Source organism: Dama dama, chromosome 2 (assembly GCF_033118175.1).
Source record: "Dama dama isolate Ldn47 chromosome 2, ASM3311817v1, whole genome shotgun sequence".
NCBI classification, from domain to species: Eukaryota; Metazoa; Chordata; class Mammalia; order Artiodactyla; family Cervidae; genus Dama; species Dama dama.
In genome coordinates this window covers 6527940-6549724 of record NC_083682.1, presented here as the reverse complement: position 1 = coordinate 6549724, position 21785 = coordinate 6527940, and the positions used below count along the sequence as shown (strand labels likewise).

The 21785-nt window shown below is 52.1% G+C and overlaps 2 protein-coding genes and 2 non-coding genes across 5 annotated transcripts; 1 reads left to right on the top strand and 3 right to left on the bottom strand.

Annotated features, from left to right (window-relative positions):
- Positions 1-26: 26 nt before the first annotated feature.
- On the bottom strand, positions 27-2276 carry B4GAT1 (beta-1,4-glucuronyltransferase 1). Its single transcript, XM_061163140.1, has 2 exons — positions 1117-2276; positions 27-892 (listed from the first exon to the last, which is right to left on the bottom strand). The coding sequence occupies exons 1-2, from the start codon at positions 2170-2172 to the stop codon at positions 701-703; spliced, it is 1248 nt and encodes a 415-aa protein (XP_061019123.1). The 5' UTR covers positions 2173-2276; the 3' UTR covers positions 27-700.
- A 471-nt stretch (positions 2277-2747) lies between these two features.
- Positions 2748-2829, top strand: TRNAS-GCU (transfer RNA serine (anticodon GCU)). Its single transcript has one exon. It is a non-coding gene; the product is annotated as a tRNA-Ser (tRNA).
- Positions 2830-6540: 3711 nt separating this feature from the next.
- LOC133041137 (U6 spliceosomal RNA) lies at positions 6541-6644 on the bottom strand. The gene has a single exon (XR_009689170.1). It is a non-coding gene; the product is annotated as a U6 spliceosomal RNA (small nuclear RNA).
- A 4119-nt stretch (positions 6645-10763) lies between these two features.
- SLC29A2 (solute carrier family 29 member 2) lies at positions 10764-19140 on the bottom strand. Of its 2 annotated transcripts, XR_009696206.1 has the most exons (13): positions 18906-19140; positions 18557-18638; positions 16897-17057; positions 16525-16664; positions 16011-16145; positions 15301-15398; positions 15001-15085; positions 14083-14219; positions 13715-13820; positions 13526-13611; positions 12578-12777; positions 12300-12458; positions 11815-11893 (listed from the first exon to the last, which is right to left on the bottom strand). XR_009696206.1 is itself a non-coding variant. In XM_061163127.1 (12 exons), exons 1-12 carry the CDS (start codon positions 18932-18934, stop codon positions 11782-11784), a joined length of 1371 nt encoding a protein of 456 aa, XP_061019110.1. In that variant the 5' UTR covers positions 18935-19140; the 3' UTR covers positions 10764-11781. The 2 variants fall into 2 exon arrangements, 1 of the variants encoding a protein (XP_061019110.1); XM_061163127.1 differs by lacking the exon at positions 12300-12458 and having other exon boundaries at positions 10764-11893.
- Positions 19141-21785: the final 2645 nt, after the last annotated feature.

Sequence of the window (21785 nt, the reverse complement as noted above, 5' to 3'; positions counted from 1 at the left end):
GTTCAGGAGAGTAATGAAGCCAGCTCTAAGTGTCAACACATTTATTTACACTTTGTAGTCGGTAGGCAAATTACCCAGCCCAGCCTATTCAAGGGTACAAATCTCAGACTATTAACACACAGAACCTACCAGACCTTTCCCTTCTCCAGAGTTCCCGGGGCGGAGGCCTAGACTACCAGGAAGCTGCCGAAAACCTAAGAATTAAATTCAACGCCTTCATCTGATTTCTTTCCAAAACGCCCCTTTTGTTAAGTACTGACTTCTCAGCTCTGCCCCATTCATACGTTTTTGCTCTCCTACTGCCCACCCACCCAAGATTGTTAATAATAACAATAATAACAACAATAATAATACTGTAATAATATTAATAATACTTCACATTTGTACGAAGCTTACAGAGTGTTTTCACATATAGCATCTCCTCTGAGCCTCCCAACAGTTCTGTGAGGTAGGTATTTCTCACCTCCCTTTTACAGACGGGGTAACTGAAGCTCAGGGAGAGAATGGGATTTGCTCAAGGCCACACAACTAGTTAGTGGTTAAGCTAGGACTTGACCCCAGCACCCCATATTCAAGTCCAGTGTTCAAACACCACAGCCACCACTGTAAAGTGGAGTGACATTTCTTACCCCAGTCAGGCCTGAGGGGCGGCCTAAGGAGGGAGGGGTCTGAGACTTCTCAGACTAGGTGGGGGAAGGGCTCAGCAGTGACGCGGGGAGTCAGGGTACTTGGCCTTCAACTCCTGTTTGAACTGACGGTAAAGGATCTTATTGTGCTGATTTTCAGCCTCCTTTTGGGGATGGAATTTCAAAACTTCTTTGAAGCCCTTATGAACCAGGAAACCTTCATTCAGCACCTCGAAATCGAATCCTGCCACGTGCAGCTCACAGGCCTGTGGAGGGAGAGACAGAAGTGTGATGATGTTCCTAGAGCAGAGACTGACTTCCCTGCTGGCTCCAGCATTTCTAGTCCTCTGGAGGCACCATGGATCTTCCAAACATTCAACCACTTCCTGAACTATGATTCCTCCTGCCTCACTGCCTCTTTTCCATCCAGACCTCCCTGATGCCCCCATCCCTCCTGCCCCATTTCCCCTTCCCTCTCCCTTAAGAGCACCTGGCTGATACGATTGAAGCCATACTGCCGAAAGCGCTCGTCGAAGGTGGGCACCTTGCCTCCAGCCACGTAGAATGGCTCCCAGGGGTCTTGCCAGGGCACCACGTAGGCAGGCCTCAGCAAGGTCTCTTCTGGCAGGTTGACCCAGCGGGAGTAGTTGGTGGGCGCCTGGCAGGGGGTGCAGAGCCCATAATAGAAGGGCCGCACCTCGCCCACCTGGTAGAGCTGCAGCAGCTCGTTTTTGTTCATGGGCATGCGGCGGGCTCGACGGATCTCAAAGGCAGGCACCACCAGCGCTGTGCCCGCCCACTGCTTGCTCTGATCCAGCATTTCCCGCAGGCTTCTCCACAGCCCCTCGCTGGGCACCATGTCCACGTCGATTACTAGGGCATAGTTGGCCCCCTCACGAGCCAGATTCCTCAGCAGGTTATTGGGGTAGGAGACGTTGGTGCCCAGCGCGTAATTGACCCCGGGCTGGGCCACCCTGGCCAGCTTGTCAAAGACCTCCTGGCAGGAACGCAATAGGGCAAACTCCCCTGGCTCCCGGGGGTCGGGAACGGCGGCCTCGTAGCGTGAGGGGCACACAAGGTGCATGGCGACCCTGGCACGCATGTCGGGGCAGTGGCTGCTCAGCGCGTAGGTCAGCACCGTGGCCAGCTGCGCCTCCTCCTTGGTGGCGGCGAACACCGACACCGACAGAGGGCCCTCCCAGCGCTCCAACAGGCCCGACAGGTGCAGCAGGTTGTCCACACTGGCGTGAGTGGCCAGAACCACATCGTTAGGGTCCATGGTGGTCTTCAGTAGGCCCCTGTAGACGCGGTAGTCGCCGCTGGCGTCCAGGACGCCTCCAGAGGCCAGCGCGGTGCGGAGCTGCGCCTTGACTTGGTCCACCGACCGCGGGGACGGGGGAAAGAACTCGAAATATTGGTCTTGCTCCTCTTGCCCATGTAGCCCGGACAGCAGCGACAAATAGAGCAGCTGCAGCATAGCCACCAGCATGAGCGCGGCCAGCAGCAGCTGGTAGAAGGCACATCGGATGGCGTAGGACATCTGCATGGCTCTCGGGGTTCGGGGCGCGCAGCAGGGACCACCGGGCCGCAGCCTCTGCCAGCTTCTGCAAGCCCGGATTTACCGCAGCCTGCCGAGCGCGGCCGAAGCGAGCCGAGGCGAGCCGAGCCCCTCGCGCAGCCCCGCCCACCCGGCCGCCCGTGCTGGCCTCGGGCGAGCCAGCTCGCCCCCTGCTCCCCGGGAGGAATTACTGCAGCCTCGGTCCTCGCCGCGCGCTTTGCAAACACTGGAAACTGACCGCCACCGCGCCTGCTGTGTTCCGGGGGACCTGCACCCCCTCCTCTGAGTCAGTGCGCGACCTCCTGGACTAAGTGCGTCCTGAGACCTCGGTTCTCTCGCCCCAGAATCAGGGAGCAGAAACTGTGACCGAACTTGACTGTAGAATGGTGAAGGATGGCGCGGGTTCCTGGCTGCGGCCGGCGGAAAGGAACATAAAAGCCCCTCTCTGTCTGCCGCCTCTCCCTTCTAAGTTTTATCAGGTCTGTATTGAGGAACAGCTGCAGGGGTCCCGGAACACGCCAGGATGAGAGATAAGGGCATGTGGAAGAGACTCCCCTATGTGGGACGAGGTGGCCGAGTGGTTAAGGCGATGGACTGCTAATCCATTGTGCTTTGCACGCGTGGGTTCGAATCCCATCCTCGTCGTTCGTGTTTTACGCTGGAGGTGATTCTTAATTTTCACATCCTGGTATCTGGGGCAGAGGGTTGAAGAGAACTGAAGTGGGGATGCGACACAATTCAGTACAAGCCGGGTCTCCTTTCTGTGTTTGTTCAATGTGCAGCTCCGGCGGGTTCGTGCTCCAAGTATGTGGAGCCAGTGGGAAGAAGTCGGAGCTGTACTTTTCCTTCTCCATGGAAAGAGGGCCAACGGTTTGGTGACAGCAAAAAACCAGAGCCAGAATTCTCATCAATGCAAATTGGGGTCCAAGAACTAGAGAAGACCCCCCTGGAGGAGCTGATCTGTCTAAAGTAGTGGAACTGGAGGCAAGGAGGCGGTGTTAGATCATTTAAATTATTAAATTATTCAGCGCACTGATTCCCCTTCCTCTAGCACTTGCATGTATCCACACACCTGCTGCCCTCCCTCACATACACAACTACACTAACACGCAACTACTTAACACCAGTCAGGGTACACAGAAGGCGCCTAATAAGTGTTTCCGGAATGATTGACCCATGGACTCTATAGGAGGAGGAGAGGCTGTGCAGAAGGGCAATTACTTTCATAGGTAATCTGTCCCAGCGCTGTGAATCTTCGGAAGGAGCTTTGGGTCCTCCCAGGGAGGGCCTGGAATGTCGGTTTAAGGTATTTTCCTGCTGCTCCACAGGCAGTAGGGAACCAAGGTTGTTGAGTTAGGAAGTGATCAGGAGCAGGAGACCTTTGTTTTGCGGCCCCAGCTTGTGGAATCTGAAGCTGTCTCCTGGTAGGTAGTGTCAGAATTGAATTGCATAGGACACTTAGCTGGTGTCAGAGAATTGCTTGATGTGGGGTGGGGGTGGGGAATAAAATAAACCAAACAAACCTAGGCATCAAAATTTATGTCCAAATTGTATGTATACCCTGGAGAATGAAATGGAAACCCACTCCAATATTCTTGTCTGGAACATCCCATGGCAGAGGGCTACAGTTCAAACGGTCAAAACAGTCAGACATGAGCAACTGACCACATAAACACACACAGTGAAGACCCAGACACAGAGAACAGACTTGATGCAGTGTGGGAAGGAAAGGGTGGGGCAAACTGAGAGAGTAGCATGGAAATGTATAAATTACCATATGTAAAATAGATGGCTAGGGGAAATTGGCTGTATGAGCAGGGAGCTCAAATCAAGTACTCTGTCGCAACCTAGAGGAGTGGGGTGGGGTGGGAGGGAAGCTCAGAGGGATGTATATATACCTATGGCTGATTCATGTTGATGTCTGGCAGAAACCAACACAATATTGTAAATGAATTATCTGCCAATTAAAATTTTTTTTAAGTAAGGAAAATTTAAAAATTGTATGTATAAAAATAAACTGAATTTTGTGTATTGTCCTTGAGCCCTGCAACTTTGCTAAATTTGTTTATTTCCTCTTAATTGTGTGTGTGTGTGTGTGTATTCTTTAGGATTTTCTGTATGTGTGTATATCATTTGTGATTGCAGGTAGTTTTACTTCCTTCTCAATTTGGATGCCTTTTATTTCTCTTTCTTGCCCAGTTGCTCTGGCTAGAACTTCCAGTACAAAGTTGAAGAGATGAAATAGTGAAAAGTAGGCATTCTTGTCTTTTCCCTGATCTCAGGGAGACGTCACTCTTTCACAGTTAAGCATGACATTAGTTGTGAATTTTTCATAAACACTTTTTCAGATTGAGGAAGTTTGTATTTATGCCTTGTTTGTTGAGTATTTCTGTCTTGAAATGATATTGGGTTTTGTCAGATGCTTTTTCTGCATCAATTGAGATGACCATGACCTTTCATTTCATTAGTGTCATGTATTACAATGATTGATTTTTGTATGTTGAACCACCTTCAGTTCAGTCCCTCAGCCGTGTTGACTGTTTGCAACCCCATGGACTACAGCATGCCAGGCTTCCCTGTCATCACAATTCCTGGAGCTTGCTCAAACTCATGTCCATTGAATTGTTGATGCCATCCAACCATCTCATTCTCTGTGTTCTCCTTCTCCTGTCTTCAATCCTTCCCAGCATCAGGGTCTTTTCCAGTGAGTCAGTTCTTCACAATAGGTGGCCAAAGTATTGGAGTTTCAGCTTCAGCCTCAGTCCTTCCAATGAATATTCAGGACTGATTTCCTTTAGGATTGGCTGGTTTGATCTCCTTGCTGTCCAAGGGACACTCAAGAATCTTCTCCAACACCACAGTTCAAAGGCATCAGTTCTTCAGTGCTTAGCTTTATAGTTCAACTCTCATAGCCATACATGACTCCTGGAAAAACCTTAGCTTTGACTAGATCGACCTTTGTTGGCAAAGTAACATCTCTGCTTTTTCATACGCTGTCTAGGTTGGTCATAACTTTTCTTCCAAAGAGCAAGCCTCTTTTAATTTCATGGCTGCAGTCACCATCTGCAGTGATTTTGGAGCCCAAGAAAATAAAGTCTGTCACTCTTTCCATTGTTTCCCCATCTATTTGCCATGAAGTGATGGGACGGGATGCCATGATCTTAGTTTTTTGAATGTTGAGTTTTAAGCGAAATTTTCACTCTCCTCTCTCACTTTCATCAAGAGGTTCTTCAGTTCCTCTTCCCTTTCTGCCATAAGGATGGTGTCATCTGCGTATCTGAGATTATTGATATTTCTCCCAGCAATCTTGATTCTAGCTTGTGCTTCATCCAGTTTGGCATTCCTCATGATGTATTCTGCATATAAATTAAATAAGCAGGGTGACAATATACAGCCTTGACGTACTCCTTTTCCTATTTGGAACCAGTCTGTTGTTCCATGTCCAGTTCCAACTGTTGCTTCTTGACCTGCATACAGATTTCTCTGGAGGCAGGTCAGGTGGTCTGGTTTTGCCATCTCTTGAAGAATTTTCCAGTTTGTTGTGATCCACACAAAGGCTTTGGCGTAGTCAATAAAACAGATGTTTTTTCTGGAACTCTCTTGATTCTTTGATGATCCAATACATGTTGGCAATTTGATCTCTGGTTCCTCTGCCTTTCCTAAATCCAGCTTGAACATCTAGAAGTTCTTGGTTCACGTACTGTTGAAGCCTCACTTGGAGAATTTTGAGCACCACTTTTCTAGCGTGTGAGATGAGTGCAATTGTGTGATAGTTTGAACATTCTTTGACGTTGCCTTTCTTTGCAACTGGAGTGAAAACTGACATTTTCCGGTCCTGTGGACATTGCTGAGTTTTCCAAATTTGCTGGCATATTGAGTGCAACACTTTCACAGCATCATTTTTTAGGATTTGAAATAGCTCAGCTGGAATTCCATCACCTCCACTAGCTTTGTTCATAGTGATCCTTCCTAAGGCCCACTTTACTTCGCATTTCAGGATGTCTGGCTCTAGGCCAGTGATCACACCATCGTGGTTATCTGGGTCATTAAGATTTTTTTTGTATCGTTCTATGTATTCTTGCCACCTCTTCTTAATATCTTCTGCTTCTGTTAGATCCATGCTGTTTCTGTCCTTTATTGTGCCCACCTTTGCATGAAAGATTCCTTTGGTATCTCTAATTTTCTTGAAGAGATCTCTAGTCTTTCCCATTCTAATGTTTTCCTCTGTTTCTTTGCATTGATCACTAAGGGAAGGCTTTCTTTTTTTCTTTTTTAAAAAAATTAATTAATTTATTTTGATTGGAGGCTAATTACTTTACAATATTGTGATGGGTTTTGCCATACATCGACATGAATAAAAATATGGGACATTTCACAAATTTGTCTGTCATCCTTGCTCAGGGGTCATGCTAATCTTCTCTGTACCCATTCCAGTCCATTTTAGTTCACTGATTCCTAAAATGTCGATGTTCACTCTTGCTATCTCTTGTTTGACCACTTCCACTTTACCTTGATTCATGGACCTAACATTCCAGGTCCAATGTTAGGTTCGTTCTAATGAACCACCTTCATTCTAGAATAAATCCCACTTGGTCATGGTGTATAATTCTTTTACTGTGTTGCTGAATTCAGTCTACTAGTGTTTTGTGAGGAATTTTACACCTATATTTATAAGGGATTTGGGTTTGTAGTTTTATTTTCTTGTGATATCTTTATTTAGCTTTGGCATCAGGGTAATGCTGGTCACATATAGAGTTAGGAAGTATTCTCCTCTTGTATTTTTTGGAAGAGTTTGAGGGCTGGTGTTAATTCTTTAAATGATTGGTAGAATTTGCCTGTGAAGTCAGCTGGTCCTGGAATTTCCTGGGAGGTTTTTGATTACTGATTCAGTCTCATTCCTTGATATAGATACATCCAGATTTTCTACTTCTTCTTGAGTTACTTTTGGTAGTTTGTATGTTTCTAGGAATTTGTCCATTTCATCTAGGTTCCTCATTTGTTGGCATACAAGTGTTCATAGTATTCTCTTACAATGCTTTTTATTTTTGTATAATCAATAGTAATGACCCCTTTCATTTCTGATTTTAGTAATTTTTAAATCTTCTCTTTCTTCCTTAAACAACTCAAAAGTGTGTCAATTTTATTGTTTCGAAGAACCAACATTTGGTTTCATTGATTTTTCTCTGTTGTTTTCTCATCCTCCATTTTGTTCATCTCCACTCTAATCTTTAGCATCTCCTTCCTTCTGTTAGTTCTGGGTTGAGTTTGCCTGAGATACTTCCTCCTTTTTAATGTCGGCATTGACACCAACAAGTTCCTCTCAGCATGGCTCTTGCTGCATCCCATAAAATTTAGTATGTTGTTTCCATTTCCATTTGTCTCAAAGCATTTTCTAACTTATCTTTTGGTTTCTTTTTTTAACTGATTAGTTGTTTAGGGGAATGTTGTTTAATTTCCACATATTTGTGAAGTTTCCAGTTTTTCTATTATTGTTTCTAGTTTCATTCCACTGTAAGTGGAAAAGATGCTTTGTGTGATCTTAGTCTTTTAAAAATTATTGCAGCTTTGTTTTGTGGCCTAATGTATGATCTGTCCTGGGGAATGTTCCATGTGCACTTGGGAAGAAGGTATATTCTGCTATTTTTAGGTAGAGTGTTGTGTGTATAGGTCTCTTTGCCTATTTGTTTCATGTGTGTTCAAGTCCTCTGTTTCCTTGTTGCTCCTCTGTCTGGTTCTATCCTTTATTGAAAGTGGAATCTTGAAAGAAAAAAAAAAAAAAGAAAGTGGAATCTTGAAGTCTCTATTATTGTATAAATGTCTATTTCACCTTCAATGTTTTCAATTTTTGCTCCATATTTTTTAGGACTTTGTTGTTAGGTATGTATATAATTATTATATCTTCTTGATGGACTTACTCTTTTATAAATACATAACATCCTTCTTTGTCTCTTGAATGATTTTTGAATTAGTCTTTTTTGTTTCTGATGTTAGTATACCTACCTCAACTGTCGTTTGCTTACCATTTGCACACAATACCTTTTCCCTATCCTTTCACTTTCAACCTATTTGTGTTTTTTACTCTAAAGTGGTAGAGAGCATGGACTTAGTGGCCCCATGGCATGTGGAATCTTCCCAGACCTGGGATCTAACCTGTGTCCCCTTCAATGGTAGGCTGATGCTCAACCACCGGACCACCAGGGAAGTCCAAACTTTTAATTGGAGAGCCAAATCCATTTACAAAACCAGGAAGTGTCCATCTCATGAAAGGGCGAGCAGCTTGAGGATAAGGACTGGCCTTCCAATGTTTGCGTCCCTCCATGAGCCTGACTCAGAGCCCGCTCCAATTGTTTGCTCGTGGGCACTGGCTGCTTCTGAGGGAAGCTGGAACTGTTGGCGGAGCTGTGTCAGGCAGGGGAGGTGGCAGTGGGCAGGCAGAGGGTGGTGCTGGGCATCAGCAGAGGGACCAGCAAGTGGAGCCCCTCAGCCCAAGTATTTGTTTCTTTTTTAAAAAGTAGGTTTTATTATTTACTTGACTGCCTGGGTCTTAGTTGTGGCACGCAGGATTTTTAGTTGCAGCATGTGGGATCTAGTGCCCTGACCAGGGATCAAACCCAGGTCCCCTGCATTGGGGGTGCAGAATCTTAGCCACTGGGCCACTGGAGAAGTCTCCTTTTATTTTATTTAAAAAAAATTTTTCAAGTATTTGTTTCTAACATCAAGCCCAGCTGCATCCTGATCTGATGAGAAAGTTGGGCAGAGTAGGAGGAGGACCGGAAGAAGGAATTCCAGGTTGTGTCATCATAAGGGCATCTGAGGGGTGGGTGTTCTCTTTCTGGACCCATCCTCCACTGCTCAGCCCCACCTGGGCTTGCACCAGAGGGCCATGGACCAGCACCAGTGGGTTCCCCACGTTGGCTGGGTCTGGCAGGTCTAGGGAGCTTTTGAGTACAATAGACAATAGTCTCTGAAGGTGAAGAAAAAAAGGGGACCTCGGAAGTATTGGGGTCCTGCTCCCACCAGTCCCAGCCAAAGGGTATAGTTAGGCTTAGTGGTCTGTACGAAATATTTCCAGGACTACAGCTACCATTTAGTAAATGTCAACCTGTACTCCAGTGCTTTCTCCAGTACTCCAGTCTTCAGGAATCCCTGTTCCCACTGCTGGGAAAGAGCCTAACTTCAAACCCAGGACTCTGAGTCAGGGCACATGCACTTAAATCACCCAGTTAAATGGCTTCTGCAGAGGGAGCCACCTCTTCTTCTTTATGTCTCCTCCTCTAATTCCCTGGTGAGGCCTCACCCCTAAGGCCCTTCATCATTTGTCTGCAGCCCACTGCCCCAGCCTTATCCTTTCCCCTTCCCCTCTCTCACACTCTAGGGACTCCCCACACTCCCTGCCCTGCTGCCAGAAGTCCCCACTGTTCCCTGAATATTCCATATCCATCCAGGCCTTGCATTTTCTGGTACGTCTGCCTGGGTTGCCCATCCCCCACCTTAGCCCAGCAAACTCATATTCATCCCTCAACACCCAGCTCAGAGGACACCTCCTCAGGGATGCCTGCCCGAACTTCCCAGTGAGATCAATGGCCCCCTCCTCTAGCATCTCATATTACACATTTTATAGGGTCCTCACAAGCCCTATCACAAGTTACGTTCTATTTCCCATGGCCTTGGGAGTAGGGTCATAGCTCCTTTGTTTCAGGGTCGTCAGACCACCCAGAAGCTGGCACAGTGACTAATGGTCGAAGGAATAAATCCTCACTTGGAGTTGGCCTTGTGTCTTTATTTCAGGTCCCAAGATTGTATATTGTGTGTGTGTGTGTGTGTGGTGTGTGTGGCTGCACTGGATCTTCGTTGCGGCATACCAGGTCTTTCACTGTGATACTCAGGCTCTCTAGTTGTAGCATGAACTTAGTTACCTCTGGGCATGTGGGATCTTAGCTCCCTGACCCGGATTCAAACCTGCATCCCCTGTATTGCAAGGTAGATTCTTAACCACTGGGACTACTGGGGAAGTCCCCCAGGTCATGTCTTGCCTCACTTTCCTCTTTGATTGCAAAGCAGCCTCTGGCTTCTGAGCAGGGCCTGGCGCTGATTTATCACCTGGTGTATAATAGCTGCTCGTTGAGTGTCCGTGGAGGCAGGAGGGCAAATGGGCAGAAAGGTCCGTGCTGGTAATCTCAAACACCCTGCTCTTCCCTGCCCTGGGCAGGGTAGCACAGATGTGTGGCAAAGCAGGCCTTTCCTCTATCCCTCTGCAGAACTGGTTGACTGTACCCCTGAGGCTCCATTTCTGAGAAGCAGGGAGCCTAGGGAGGCAGAGGACGCTGGTGCGGGGAGAGAGTCATAGTTATCCATGCAACCAGGCAGTCTGTCTGGGAGTACAGGGCTTCTTGCAGGCCAGTACCCCTTGGCCATCATGTGGCCAGGAAGGCCCAGCCCAGGGATGCCCACAAATCCCTTCCCTTCTCAGGGCCTCGGTCATCCCGTCTGTCGAATGGGTACAATCATCCCCACCACACCCAGCTCATCAAAGCCAACAGAACTGAAAGTGCTTTGGAAATAAAGACTCAGTGAGATCATTGTACAAATGAAGACGGTTGTTATTAGACCCAGGAGCAGGGTCCGAGGGAAAAACAAGCAACAAAAAGGTGCAGTAAGTGTTCAGGGCTCTCGCCTTGAACCCCTTGAGGAAAAGGGAAGCAGGCAGAGGGCAGGAAGAACAGCACCTACAGGGAGGTGGGGACCGGGTCCTGGCTCTGCCAAGAACTGGTCATTCCCCCCAGGACTGGGTTTCCTCACCTGTACAGAGGGGGGCACAGTCCCTGCCAGCCTCCCTCCAAGGGCCTCAACGTGGCTTCAGCGAAAGGGCAGGGTTGGAAGAGTTTTGCAAACTGTAAAATGCAGCTCACACCTGCAGGCTAACTGCAGTTCCGGGACCCGGGCCCAGCCGGGCTCCGGGGAGTAGACACAGTGAGTCCTGGCAACGTAGACACTGTTTGAGGCCTGGAGGTCCTTTGAGCTCCCTCAGATCCCTAACTCCTTCTCCCCCATCCCCTCAACCTCCCTGGATTCCTCTGTTCTGGGAGTCCGAGAGACCTGACCGTGGGGTCGTTGAAGCCTGGAGAGAAGAGGAGGTCCTGCCCTGGACTGGCCCCCACCCCCACACAGACTCTGAGGCCATGTCCACACCAGCCACGTGGCTGGCAAGACTCCACTTGTGGCCTCTGAGTCCCAGCGACTCGCCAGTGGGTTTGCTGTGATTAACAAACGCAGTCCTGACGGTGAGGATGGGCCGTGGTCCTAGGCCCTCTTTTCCCTGATGATCACCCTTTCAGTGAGGTCTTCTGTGCATCCAGATAGTGAGTCAGCTCCACTCCTGGGTGAGGGCTGGAATGGCAGGCGGTGAATTCTTCCTAGCAGCACTCCAGGTGGCCGCCAGCCCAGGAAGAGGAGCTGTGCCCGCCTCTTGCTGGAGCCCTCAGGCCACAGGGCCCCCGCCCACCTGGCCCGGTGGAGGCTTGAGCCTGGCCTGTCATTCCCCCAGCGCTGGGCCTCAGCTCTGAATAGAGACACTGGGAGAGCCTTCGATGGAGCGCTTCAGAGCAGCGCCTTGAAGAGGAAGGAGAGGGAGGCACCACAAGAGAGCCCCAGCGCCAGGAAGAAGGTCATGAGGGTGCCGGTCACCTCCCTCTCCTGTGGCAGCACCTGCCTGGGATACACAGGAGAGGAGCTCTGAGAAAAATGTCGGGCCCACCCTGGACCCAGTCCCGTGCCCTCTGCCCCTCTAACAACGGGACGAATGATTTCCAGTCTGGGCTGGTGCAACTTCCGGGCCACTACAGTGAGGCCCTTCCCTCTGGACTCCAGCTTCCTGATCTGTCAAATGGGGCCACTGGACATGGACATCTCTCACGCCCCTGGGGTCTAGATGCCCCTGCCTTCCTTCTTGGCAAAATGCCCCCTACCTGGTCTTCCTGTCCCCTCTATGCTCCCTTGTCCCCCAGGGTGAGCAGCCCAGGAACTCTGCTTGTGACCTCAACCTTGGGTCCCCTGCAACTGAGAACGTGGGAGAGTAGCTGGGCCTTAAGGAATGACAGTGCAACCTGTTTACTCACTGAGGGGGTAACTGAGGACCAGAGAGGAGGCCCCAGAATCGGCCTGGGCTGCTTTCCTAGGCAGGAACCTCCCAGCCGAGTCCCCTGTTCCTCAGCTCCTGGCCTGGGGCCAGTCCAGCAGTGAGGGCCTGACCTGACGGGGGCGGGCACCAGTGAGGCCTGGAGAAACAGTTCGGGCCGGGCTGGCCAGAAGCCGAATCCTTGGCGGCTGTCCCTCTCCAAGACCGAGCCCATCTCCCTGCTCCCAAGCCCGTCCCTCGCCTCCCCGTGCCCCAGACCTGGGCGCCAGGCACATGGTGAGGGACACGAGGTAACCATTTGAGACAGCGAAGAGCAGCATGAAGGTGATGAAGTAGGCGTCCTGGGGGAAGAGAACGGGCAGCCGGGACCTCTCCGGAACGTGGCACAGCATGAAGAGTGGCACGAACAGGACGCGCAGGCAGACCAGCAGGGGCAGCAGCCGGCTGTCCTCGTCGGGCTGCAGCAGAGGGCGGGGGTGAGGCGGTCCCCGGGAGCCGGGCCTCTGCTCCAGGCCACCCCCCTCCCGAGAGATCCAACTATCACTTCCCCTGGCCTACCCCGTGTGAGCCAGGGGGGACCCAGCACGGGGGCCGCTGGAGAGCAAGGGGCAGGGCCAAGGCCCCCCAGCCCATAAGCACCCAGCCTCTGCCTCTCCTGAGCGCCAATTTGTGCTCTTTCAGTGGCAGAACTAGAAGAACGTCTATGGTTTTCCAAGTTGGTTGCGCTGAGCACCCCTGGGGGTTCCAAAGAACCCTTTGGGGCAGATGGGATTGGAAACTGGGGATCCAGACCCGATCAGAGCAGCTCCTCTTTGATCTACTATATTTGTTGTGTGTCCTTGGAAGATTTCATTGAAAGAAGGGGCATCATGGTGAAAAGCAATCCAAATACCAGGAATCCTGTCTGACCTCTCACATGGTACAAGAACCTCTGCGTAACACTCTCCAAGCACCTGGGGCTGGGCCCTCAGCTGGACGCTGGAGACCCAGATCAACTGGACATGGCTTCTGCTTTCAGAGAGTTCACCGTCCAAGCCCTGGCTTGCATGCCTCCAGGGGCCGGTGCTCTGTGCTAACTGGCTGTTCCATTACCAAACCCAAACCAGGGCCAGTCAATATTGGGAAGTCACCCTTCTGTGCTCTTTCACACTCTCTGATCCCTGACAGCTTCTCCAAACGTCCGATCACCCCAGTAGACGTGCTCACCCACAGGAAGTAAGAGGTCAGGCTCCGTCCCAGACAGTCCATGACGTTGAAGAGGAGGAAGCAGCAGATGGGGTTGAAGAACTGACCTGGGGATGGGGGCAGAGGGGGCTCATCCTGATCCAGGCTGCCCACTCCCCTCTCTCCCCTCCACTCCCATTGCCCTGTCCCCTTCTGCTTCCCACCACTCACTCCACTTCCCAGGACTGGTGGAGCTGGTCACCATGGCGGTGATGGCCGGGAAGACGGACAGGGTGACTGTGAAGACCAGTACGAGGCACAGAGCGGTCAGCCAGATCTGGGAGCCGGAGACGGCGGTGAGCACGCCGCCAGGCTCGGAGCCCAGCACGCAGCCCTGACCCTCCATCCCAGCCTCGGCCCCAGGACTGGGACACTGGGGCCTGGGCCAGCGTGTCCCTGACCCGCCATGACCCCGTCACCTCCGGTGGACAAGCTGAGTACTAAGGCCGCAGTCCGTTCTAAGCGTCTCGGGGGTAGGCTGGAGAGAGCAGCTCTCTCTTCCCCAGGGATGAGGGTTGGGGGTTGTATCCAAGCCAAACCTTCCGGAGGACGATGAAAACTGAAGGTTTTTCTGGCTTCTGGGGTTCCTCTGGTTCCACCTCTGTCTCCTTCTCAAGGTCGAGATCCAGAGTCAGGGCTGCCTTCTGGGGGCTGTTGGGAATCCCATTCTTCTCATCTGGGGCAAGAGGAGAGGGCAGGGTCATGCCTGTGACAACCAGGCTGGAGGAGGGGAGATTCCAAGCAGTTAAAACAAGTGACCCTCCACCAGCCCAGGGGCAGGCCAAGAGAACTAATGGAAATGTGCCAACCTACTATTTATTGGGCTTCCCTGGTGGCTCAGTTGGTAAAGAACTGCCTGCAATGCAGGTGACCCAGGTTCGATCCCTGGGTTGGGAAGGTCCCCTGGATCTTCCCTAATGGCCACCCACTCCAGTATTCTTGCCTGGAGAATCCATGGACAGAGGAGCCTGGTGGGCTACAGTCCATGGGGTCGCAAAGAGTCAGACACAACTGAGCAACTAACACTTTCACTGTTTATTAAAGTTCATACATGTATCAGGCACAGTTAAGCACCTTAGATGGATTATTCCACTACCATTGCTTTATAAAAAAAAACAAAAACCCTGAGGCTCAGAGGGGTTATGTGACTTGACTGAGGTCACACAGCTTGGATGTCGTGAAGCTAGGATTTCAACTCAGACACACCTGGATCTAGGACCTGCAGACCTGAAGCTCTGCTGCCTCCCTATTTTATGGAGGAGGAAACTGAGACCCAAAGGGGAATTGAACGGGTGACTTCAATCCCACTGACTTCCCTTCAAGATCATCTGCCTCTGCTCACTCAAGGCTCCTAGAGATGAGGGCTCTAGTTGGGGACAGAGGCGAAATGCTTCCCTGTGGAGATGGCTCCAGCCTCCCCTGGCTCTTCCACCTCCCCGGCAGGGTCCCGGGCTCACCAGATTGGAGGAGCTCAGCTTTGGTCTCCAGCTCCTGACCTTGGGCCTTCGATGGTTTCTTGGCCAGATAGTAGCGGGCAAACTTCTGCAGAAGGAAAGCGTTGTCCCTGCCTGGCTTGGGCTGAGGTGCCTGGATCCCTCCCCACCCTGCTGACTTAGAGGCTGGGGTCCCCCAGTGGCTGACTCCTTTGGGGATCAGGACTGGGCCCCTCTGCCTCCTTTGGCTTCTCTCAGGACCTCAGACTCAGGGCGGTATCTGTGATGCTCCAAAGTGGGCCTCGAGCCCAATACCAGGCTCACCAGGTGAGGCAGGCTCAGGTAGCACACGATGGACATGATGGTGCCCACGCAGGGCGTGATGAAGTACCCCAGGGCGGACGTCTGGGCATCCACGCCACCTGTGCAGAGACTTCAGCTGCAGAAGGGAGGTGACTGTCCACCAGCTCCCGCAGGGAGCTTGTTCTACTTCGCAGAATACATGTCTCAGATTCACCTCCCGGCCTCTTCCATTCCTCCCACTGACACTCAGGACCCTTGTGCAGGGGGCCCTGGCCTAGCCCTTCACGTCTCTAGCTCTGTCCCACATGTCATTTTTAATGAGCACATAGTAAGTGCTCAACATAAATGTATGCTCCTTACAATCTGAGTATGGAGCTGTAAGAATCATTCAGGTTGGGAAGCGAATACAGGTAAGTGCCTTATCCAATGCCCCTGGCTAGAGAACAGCGGAACCGGAGTTCAAACCCGGTTGAATCCTACATCTGTCCCCTCTTCCCTCAACCTCAACCTGCTGCCACAGGCCAGTGCTGGCCTCAGGAATCCTGCCCTGGGCCCCAAGTTAACCCAGTCCTCATCCATCATTCTCTCATGGTAGGACTCAAGAGCCCCACACCCAATCCCCAGCTCCCCCATCACCCCATCACCTCTGTCTCCACCACCACCCAAGGCATCTCACCCTTAGCACACGCTCTGCTCCCTGGAATCCCAGCCTGCCACCCAAGTCTACTCACTGGCCATGGATATGATCATGGCAAGAGCAGCGAAGATCCCAGCCAGGCCCTGGCCACTGAGGAAGAGGGTGCTGTACTTGGAGGGCATGGTGCCCAGTTGCCCGAAGAGGCTGCCTTGCAGAACTGCACCGAAGGCTGTGGAGGGACAGGATTGGGGGTTGCTCCTCAACTAGGCAAGCCTCGAGGGCTCCCTGGAGGGGGTGTCAGCTGGGTGCACAGGGGACTCTGGACTAGGTTGGGCACCCTGGTGTAACACCCCACATGCATTCCTCTTCCAAGGTGCAGCCCTGGGTGTGAGGGGCTGGGGGCCAGAAGACCTGCTCTCAGGTCACTCCGGGGCCTGGGACAAGTGACTTTTCTTCTCCTCTGGGCCTCGGTTTCTCATCGGGGATATTGGTGATGTTTCTTCTGTTTTCCCTTTGATACCTTGGGTCCTTTCAATTACAAGAAGAGGCTCGGCTGAAGCCCTGGGGGCGGGCAGAGTGGGGAAGTGGGGAAGGGCTGAGGTGCTCACAGTTGATGAACCAGACAGAGGCCATGGTGATGGAGAAGAAGAGCCCGGGGCTCATGTCCACCTTGACCAACACCGCCGTCAGGGTAAAGAGGAGCAGGATGACCAGCAGGCTGCCCAGAATCCGCACCGTCTCGGGGATGCTGTTTGGAAGGGGGGAGGGCAGAGTGGACATCTCTGGGCTCAGGCCAGGCAAGGGGAGGAGGGCGAAGAGTTTCCTCCCAGGACTGGACAGCGGGGGCTGGGGAGAGACGCAGAGGGAGGGAAGGGAGGATGGGAGGGCTCCCCGCAGGGGCCCAGATGGAGCTGCCTCAGCAAAGGGGGAGGGGACCCAGGGGGCGGGCCTGGGACTGAGCCGGGGGGGCGGGCTCTCACCACTGGTACAGGAAGGAGTTGAGGAGTGTGAAGAGCAGCAGGGGCAGCTGGGACAGCAGGGTCACCCAGTTGTTGAAGTTGAAGGTATCTGCGGGGCTCGTGTGGTTGGTGCCCAGGGTCTCGGCGGTGCTGTTGGCCCCCGCCAGCCGCCCCTGGAAGTACTGCCAGGAGGCCAGGGGGGTAGGGTACAGGGTCACCCCACAACCTACCTACCCTCGGGAACCCCCCAGCCTTCTTCGTCTGCCTCCTCCCACGCCCAGGATCACTCCATTAACTCCTGCGGGACTAGCTCTCTGTCCTTGCGCTGTCCCCAGCACCTGGCATGCAGTTGGAGCTCGATGAACGTGCACGGAGTTGAATCGAAGTCTGGGACGGAGCCCAAGCCCAAAGATCCCCCAACTTGGGCCGTGCTCCATCTCTGGATCACCCCTCCTCTCCTGTGGCTCAGTCACAGCCCCCATCCCGACTCCTGCAGCAGTTTCTAGATTCCTGAGTATTTATGGAGCTCCAACTATAATCCAGGCTCTGGATCAGATGCTGACCAACTGCTTTCTCTCTGGAACACACATCCTGCCACAACTCTGCTTAACTCCCCCTCTCCCCACCCATGGCTCGCTGTGGCCTGCAGGGCAAAGCCCTGCAGCATTGGGAACAGCATTGGGGGCCTTTCAGAACTAGTTTCCATTTTGTGGCCCATTTCTTGTTCCATCCTGCTAAGCTCCAGGCACCCCAAGCTCTGGCCCTTTCTCTGTAGAGGTTGGGACTCTCTGCCTCCCGTTGCCTTCACCAGACTCCTGGCTGTTTGAAATGCCCTCCCCTCTCTGACCACTCACCTTCCCAACACAAATGCTTTACCTACCCTTCTCCCAAGTTACAGATCACCTGATTATTAAGCAGAAGGAACTGCTCTCTCCCCTGGGAGCCCCTTGGACTCGGCTCCTAGCCTGGGATGGCACATGTCATGTTACATTACCAACATTTCCTTGGCACCTGTCTTGCTCTCAAGATCAGGGGCTGATTCATCTTTGCGTCTCCAGGGCCCAGCACATGGCTAGGCACTGAAGAGGCATCTGGAAAGTTGTTGCTTTTCATATACAAGAACAACCCCCTACCGAAGAGAACATAAGCCCTGTATTCCTGCCTTCCCTTGAAACAGTGTGAGCTCAGTAAGGATGAAATCTTCCTCGGCTGTGGTTCCTCCTGTGACCCCAGTGCCAGGAACTCTAGGTGTACATTGGATGAATGAATGTAATTCATGCTATTTCAGTGAAAATCAAAGGCTTGGATAACCACTTTTGGAGTGACCAGCCCAGGAATAATGACAAAGGGGAGGTGGGTGGGTAGCTCCTTGCTGGCTCCACAGGATCTCCTGACCTGGTGGCCCTGCGCTAGGATCTGGGCACTCCTGAAAGCTTGTGGATCCTAGCCATGAGAGAGGGACCTCTCCTCCCTGCGGCCCTCTGTTTCAGCCGACAAAGGGGACACAGTGAGGATTCCCTAGGAAATCCCATGGACAGAGGAGCCCGGCGGGGCTCCAGTCCATTGCGGTCGCCGAGTCGGACCGACAGAGACACTGACACTCTGCGTGGTGGCGAAAGGCGGCTGGAGGGACGGCTGGTGGTTGTGGCCTTGGATCTGTCACTCCAGCCACGAGTCTCACCGGGATGGCTGTGATGAAGAAGTTCCAGGGGAGGAGGGTGCCCAGCCCGAGGATAAAGAAGCTGATCCCGACCAGGTGGTAGCTGTGAGGATCAGATAGAAGGTCACTCGGAGGACTTCCCGCTCCGGCGGCCCCTCCGCCTCCCAGACCAGCACCCTCCCCCCACCCGGCTCGGGGAGCGGACTACAACCCCCATCACCCAGGCTCAGGCACCCGAGGCAGGGGGCTGACGGGAAGTGTAGTTCCAACTGGTCTTCTTTGCGCTTTAGAGATTCCAAAGGGAGCGGCTCTGCGCTGCCCACGGCCGCTGGATCCCCATATGCCGCACCCCACATGGTCCCCAACTTGCCTGTCCCGCGGGGCGTCTCCTCGCGCCATGGCCGCCCGGCGGGGTGAGCCCGAGTGGGAAAAAGATGCGGGCGCCGCACCTGCACCTGCCCCGGGGCCCGTGAGCCGAGCCGGGGACCCGGGAGGCCGGGTCTGGCCGGTGGTGGACACGGGAAGCGGGGTCGGGTCTTCCACGGTCCGAGGCCGGGCAGTGGAAGGCGGAAGCTGGGCTGGGAGCTCCACGCCAGTTTCGCCCGGTCTCAAGTACCGCAGGCTCGGACCTCGGCTCCGCCCCCGGGGCGGGGACAGCGGGGAGCCCCACCCCTCCCGGCCCCCGAGCAGAAGGGGCTCCAGACTCCAGCCCACCCCCTGCCTGACCTCCTGGTCCCCGGACTGCACCGCTCCCCGTGCCGCCCGAGAGGCTATGATCCGGGAAGATTCCCCCGGATCCGCGGGCGCCGGGCCCCGACCCGTGCGGGCGGGTGGGGGGAGGTAGTAGGGGTGTCCGCCCTGCCCCGGCCCCCTGCCCAACCGAGTGCTATGGAGCTGACCTGGCGCGGAGTTCCCCAGGCTCCGCCAAGACGGAGGTGGTGCCGTGGCGGTGCTAGCACCCGCTAACGTGCAAGACCCCTGGGTGGTAACCCGAGCGCGGCCAGCCCCGGGGGAAGCCGGAGAGGCCGTCTGTCGCCGGCGGTCCTGGCGGGCTGCACTCAGCTGGGTCCCCCCGGGAGGCAGAGGGGAGGGCCAGATGTCGGAGCTGGCAGAGCCCGCGGGCAGATCTGGAAGACAAACAGATGAACCCTTCTCCTCCAGCGGGTGCCTGGGGAATCGCCCGGAGTCTGGGGCGCACAGCGAAGGGTCGAGTCCAGAGGGGGAGTCCAGAGGGGCTTCCTGGTGGCGGTGTGGCTAAGCTTCGGAGCAGTGGCTCCGGAGGAAAGGGAGACCCAGAGGAGATCCAGGCCCGCTCCCTAGTCTTACCTGGTGCTTTCCCATCACCGCCACTTAAAAAAAAAAAAAAAAAAAATTTTACTTTTAGGGACTTTCCTGGTGGTCCAGTGGTTAAGACTCCGCGGCCTCTGCAGGGGAAGCGAGTTCGATCGCTGGTCGGAAAACTAAGATCCTGTGTGCCGGCTTCCCAGGTGGCGCTAATGGTAAAAGATCTGCCCGTCAATGCAGGAGACATAAGCGACATAGGTTCGATCCCTGGGTCAGGAAGATCCCTTGGAGAAGGAAATGCCTACCCACTCCAGTATTCCTGCCTGGAGAATCCCCATGGACAGAGGAGCCTGGTGGGCTACAGTCCGTGGGGTCGCAAAGAGTTGTACAGGACTGAGCGACTAACGCACACACACAGGCACCCGGGTGCAGCTAATAAATAAATATGACTTTCAACGATCCCACATCACATCGTATCAAACATTAACGTGCATTCAGCTCCCACCCTTTTTCCGTGAAAAACTTTGAAAAGATGATAAACCATTGCACTTTTGAAATTAATTTTCTCTAACTCATATAATTTACAAGAGGGTTTGCTTTCTCTGCAGTTGCCGTGCGTAATGGAGATGCTGGAGAAATTTTGTCACAAATTGTTTTCATAAGTAATGACATTTTATGGCCATTTCCTGGTTACGTGTGTGTGTGTTTTCTCCAGTCTGTGAGGCAAAGACTGTGATTATTTAGTTTGGCGTTTATTGCAAACGTCTAGAGCAGCTGCCTGGTACATAAAACATGCTTGAAAAATGTTTGGTTAATAAATGGACTGCAGTGATACGCAAGTGATTTTAGAGAGAACAGAGTTGGCTTTAAATTACAGTGACTGAGAAAGTTACTGTGTCTTCAATTTGCTTTCAACCTTTTAGAATATGACAAAGAGGAAAGTCTCAATTGTGGTGCTAACGTTTTAATACTTATTAATCACTATTTAGGTAATCTCTCTCTCTCACACACACACACGCACACAGAACTGACCTCAGAACTTTTACTGACAGTTTTACCTAAATAGAGTTTAACAATTTTTATTAAAACTTTCATTCTATGTTTTCATAGTTATTTTTAGGGCTACTTATGCTGGTTTCCTATTTATTATAATAGATACTTTTCCTTGAAGATGAATTTATTTATACATTTAATATAACTTAACAAATTTACTTATGAAAAGTGAGTCATTTATAGAAAATTTATAGAAAATGAAGCCCCAGTTGGGGCTGCAGGTGTGGGCACAGCTGAGACACGGGTTTCCATGGAAAGACATGAGGAACTGAGGTTTGAGAAACACCGCATTTGTGAGGCAGTAAGCTAAGACGATGAGGGCATTTCTCCAAGAGAACAGCCCGTACCAAGGTCAGGGACAAGAGAATGCCAACACGTTCAGGGACATGCAAACAGATCCCTTTGGCAGGCAGGGCAGAAGCGGGGGACGAGCCTCTGCAACGGCCAGTCTGGTTATGACCGAGTGCTGAGTAAGGAGTGTGGATTTCATTTTAAAGGAGGAGTTCGGCTCAGTCATTCTTTTCTTTTAGTTTTATTTACATATTTATTTTTGGCTACACTGGGTCTCTGTTGCTATGCAAGTTTTCTCCAGTTGTGGTGCTCGGGCTTCTCATTAAGTGGCTTCTTTTGTGGAGCACAAGCTGTAGGCTTCGGTAGCTGTGGCTCTAGAACATAGACTCAGTAGTTGTGGCCCATGGGCTTAGTTGCCCAGAGGCATGTGGGATCTTCCTGGACCAGGGATCAAACCCATGTCCCCTGCATGGGCAGGCAGATTCTTATCCACTCTACCACCAGGAAAGTCCAATCATCCTCCTAATATGCATTCTATTACTATCCTGCAATGAAATTCACCTATCATAAAGCCTATCTATACACACAAAAATTAATGCCAATAAAATACCTGATTGTACTA

Excerpts from the sequence above, each read along its gene's own strand:
- B4GAT1 (XM_061163140.1), bottom strand. The coding sequence starts at position 2,172 with ATGCAGATGTCCTACGCCATCCGATGTGCCTTCTACCAGCTGCTGCTG. Across the intron at positions 893-1,116 it reads GCTTCAATCGTATCAGCCAG|GCCTGTGAGCTGCACGTGGC; the intron begins GTGCTCTTAAGG and ends CTCCCTCCACAG.
- SLC29A2 (XM_061163127.1), bottom strand. The coding sequence starts at position 18,934 with ATGGCGCGAGGAGACGCCCCGCGGGACAG. Across the intron at positions 16,146-16,524 it reads CTCTGTCTGGTTCATCAACT|CCTTCGGTGCAGTTCTGCAA; the intron begins GTGAGCACCTCA and ends GTCCCTCCACAG. Across the intron at positions 13,821-14,082 it reads TTTTCATCGTCCTCCGGAAG|ATCTGGCTGACCGCTCTGTG; the intron begins GTTTGGCTTGGA and ends TCCGGCTCCCAG.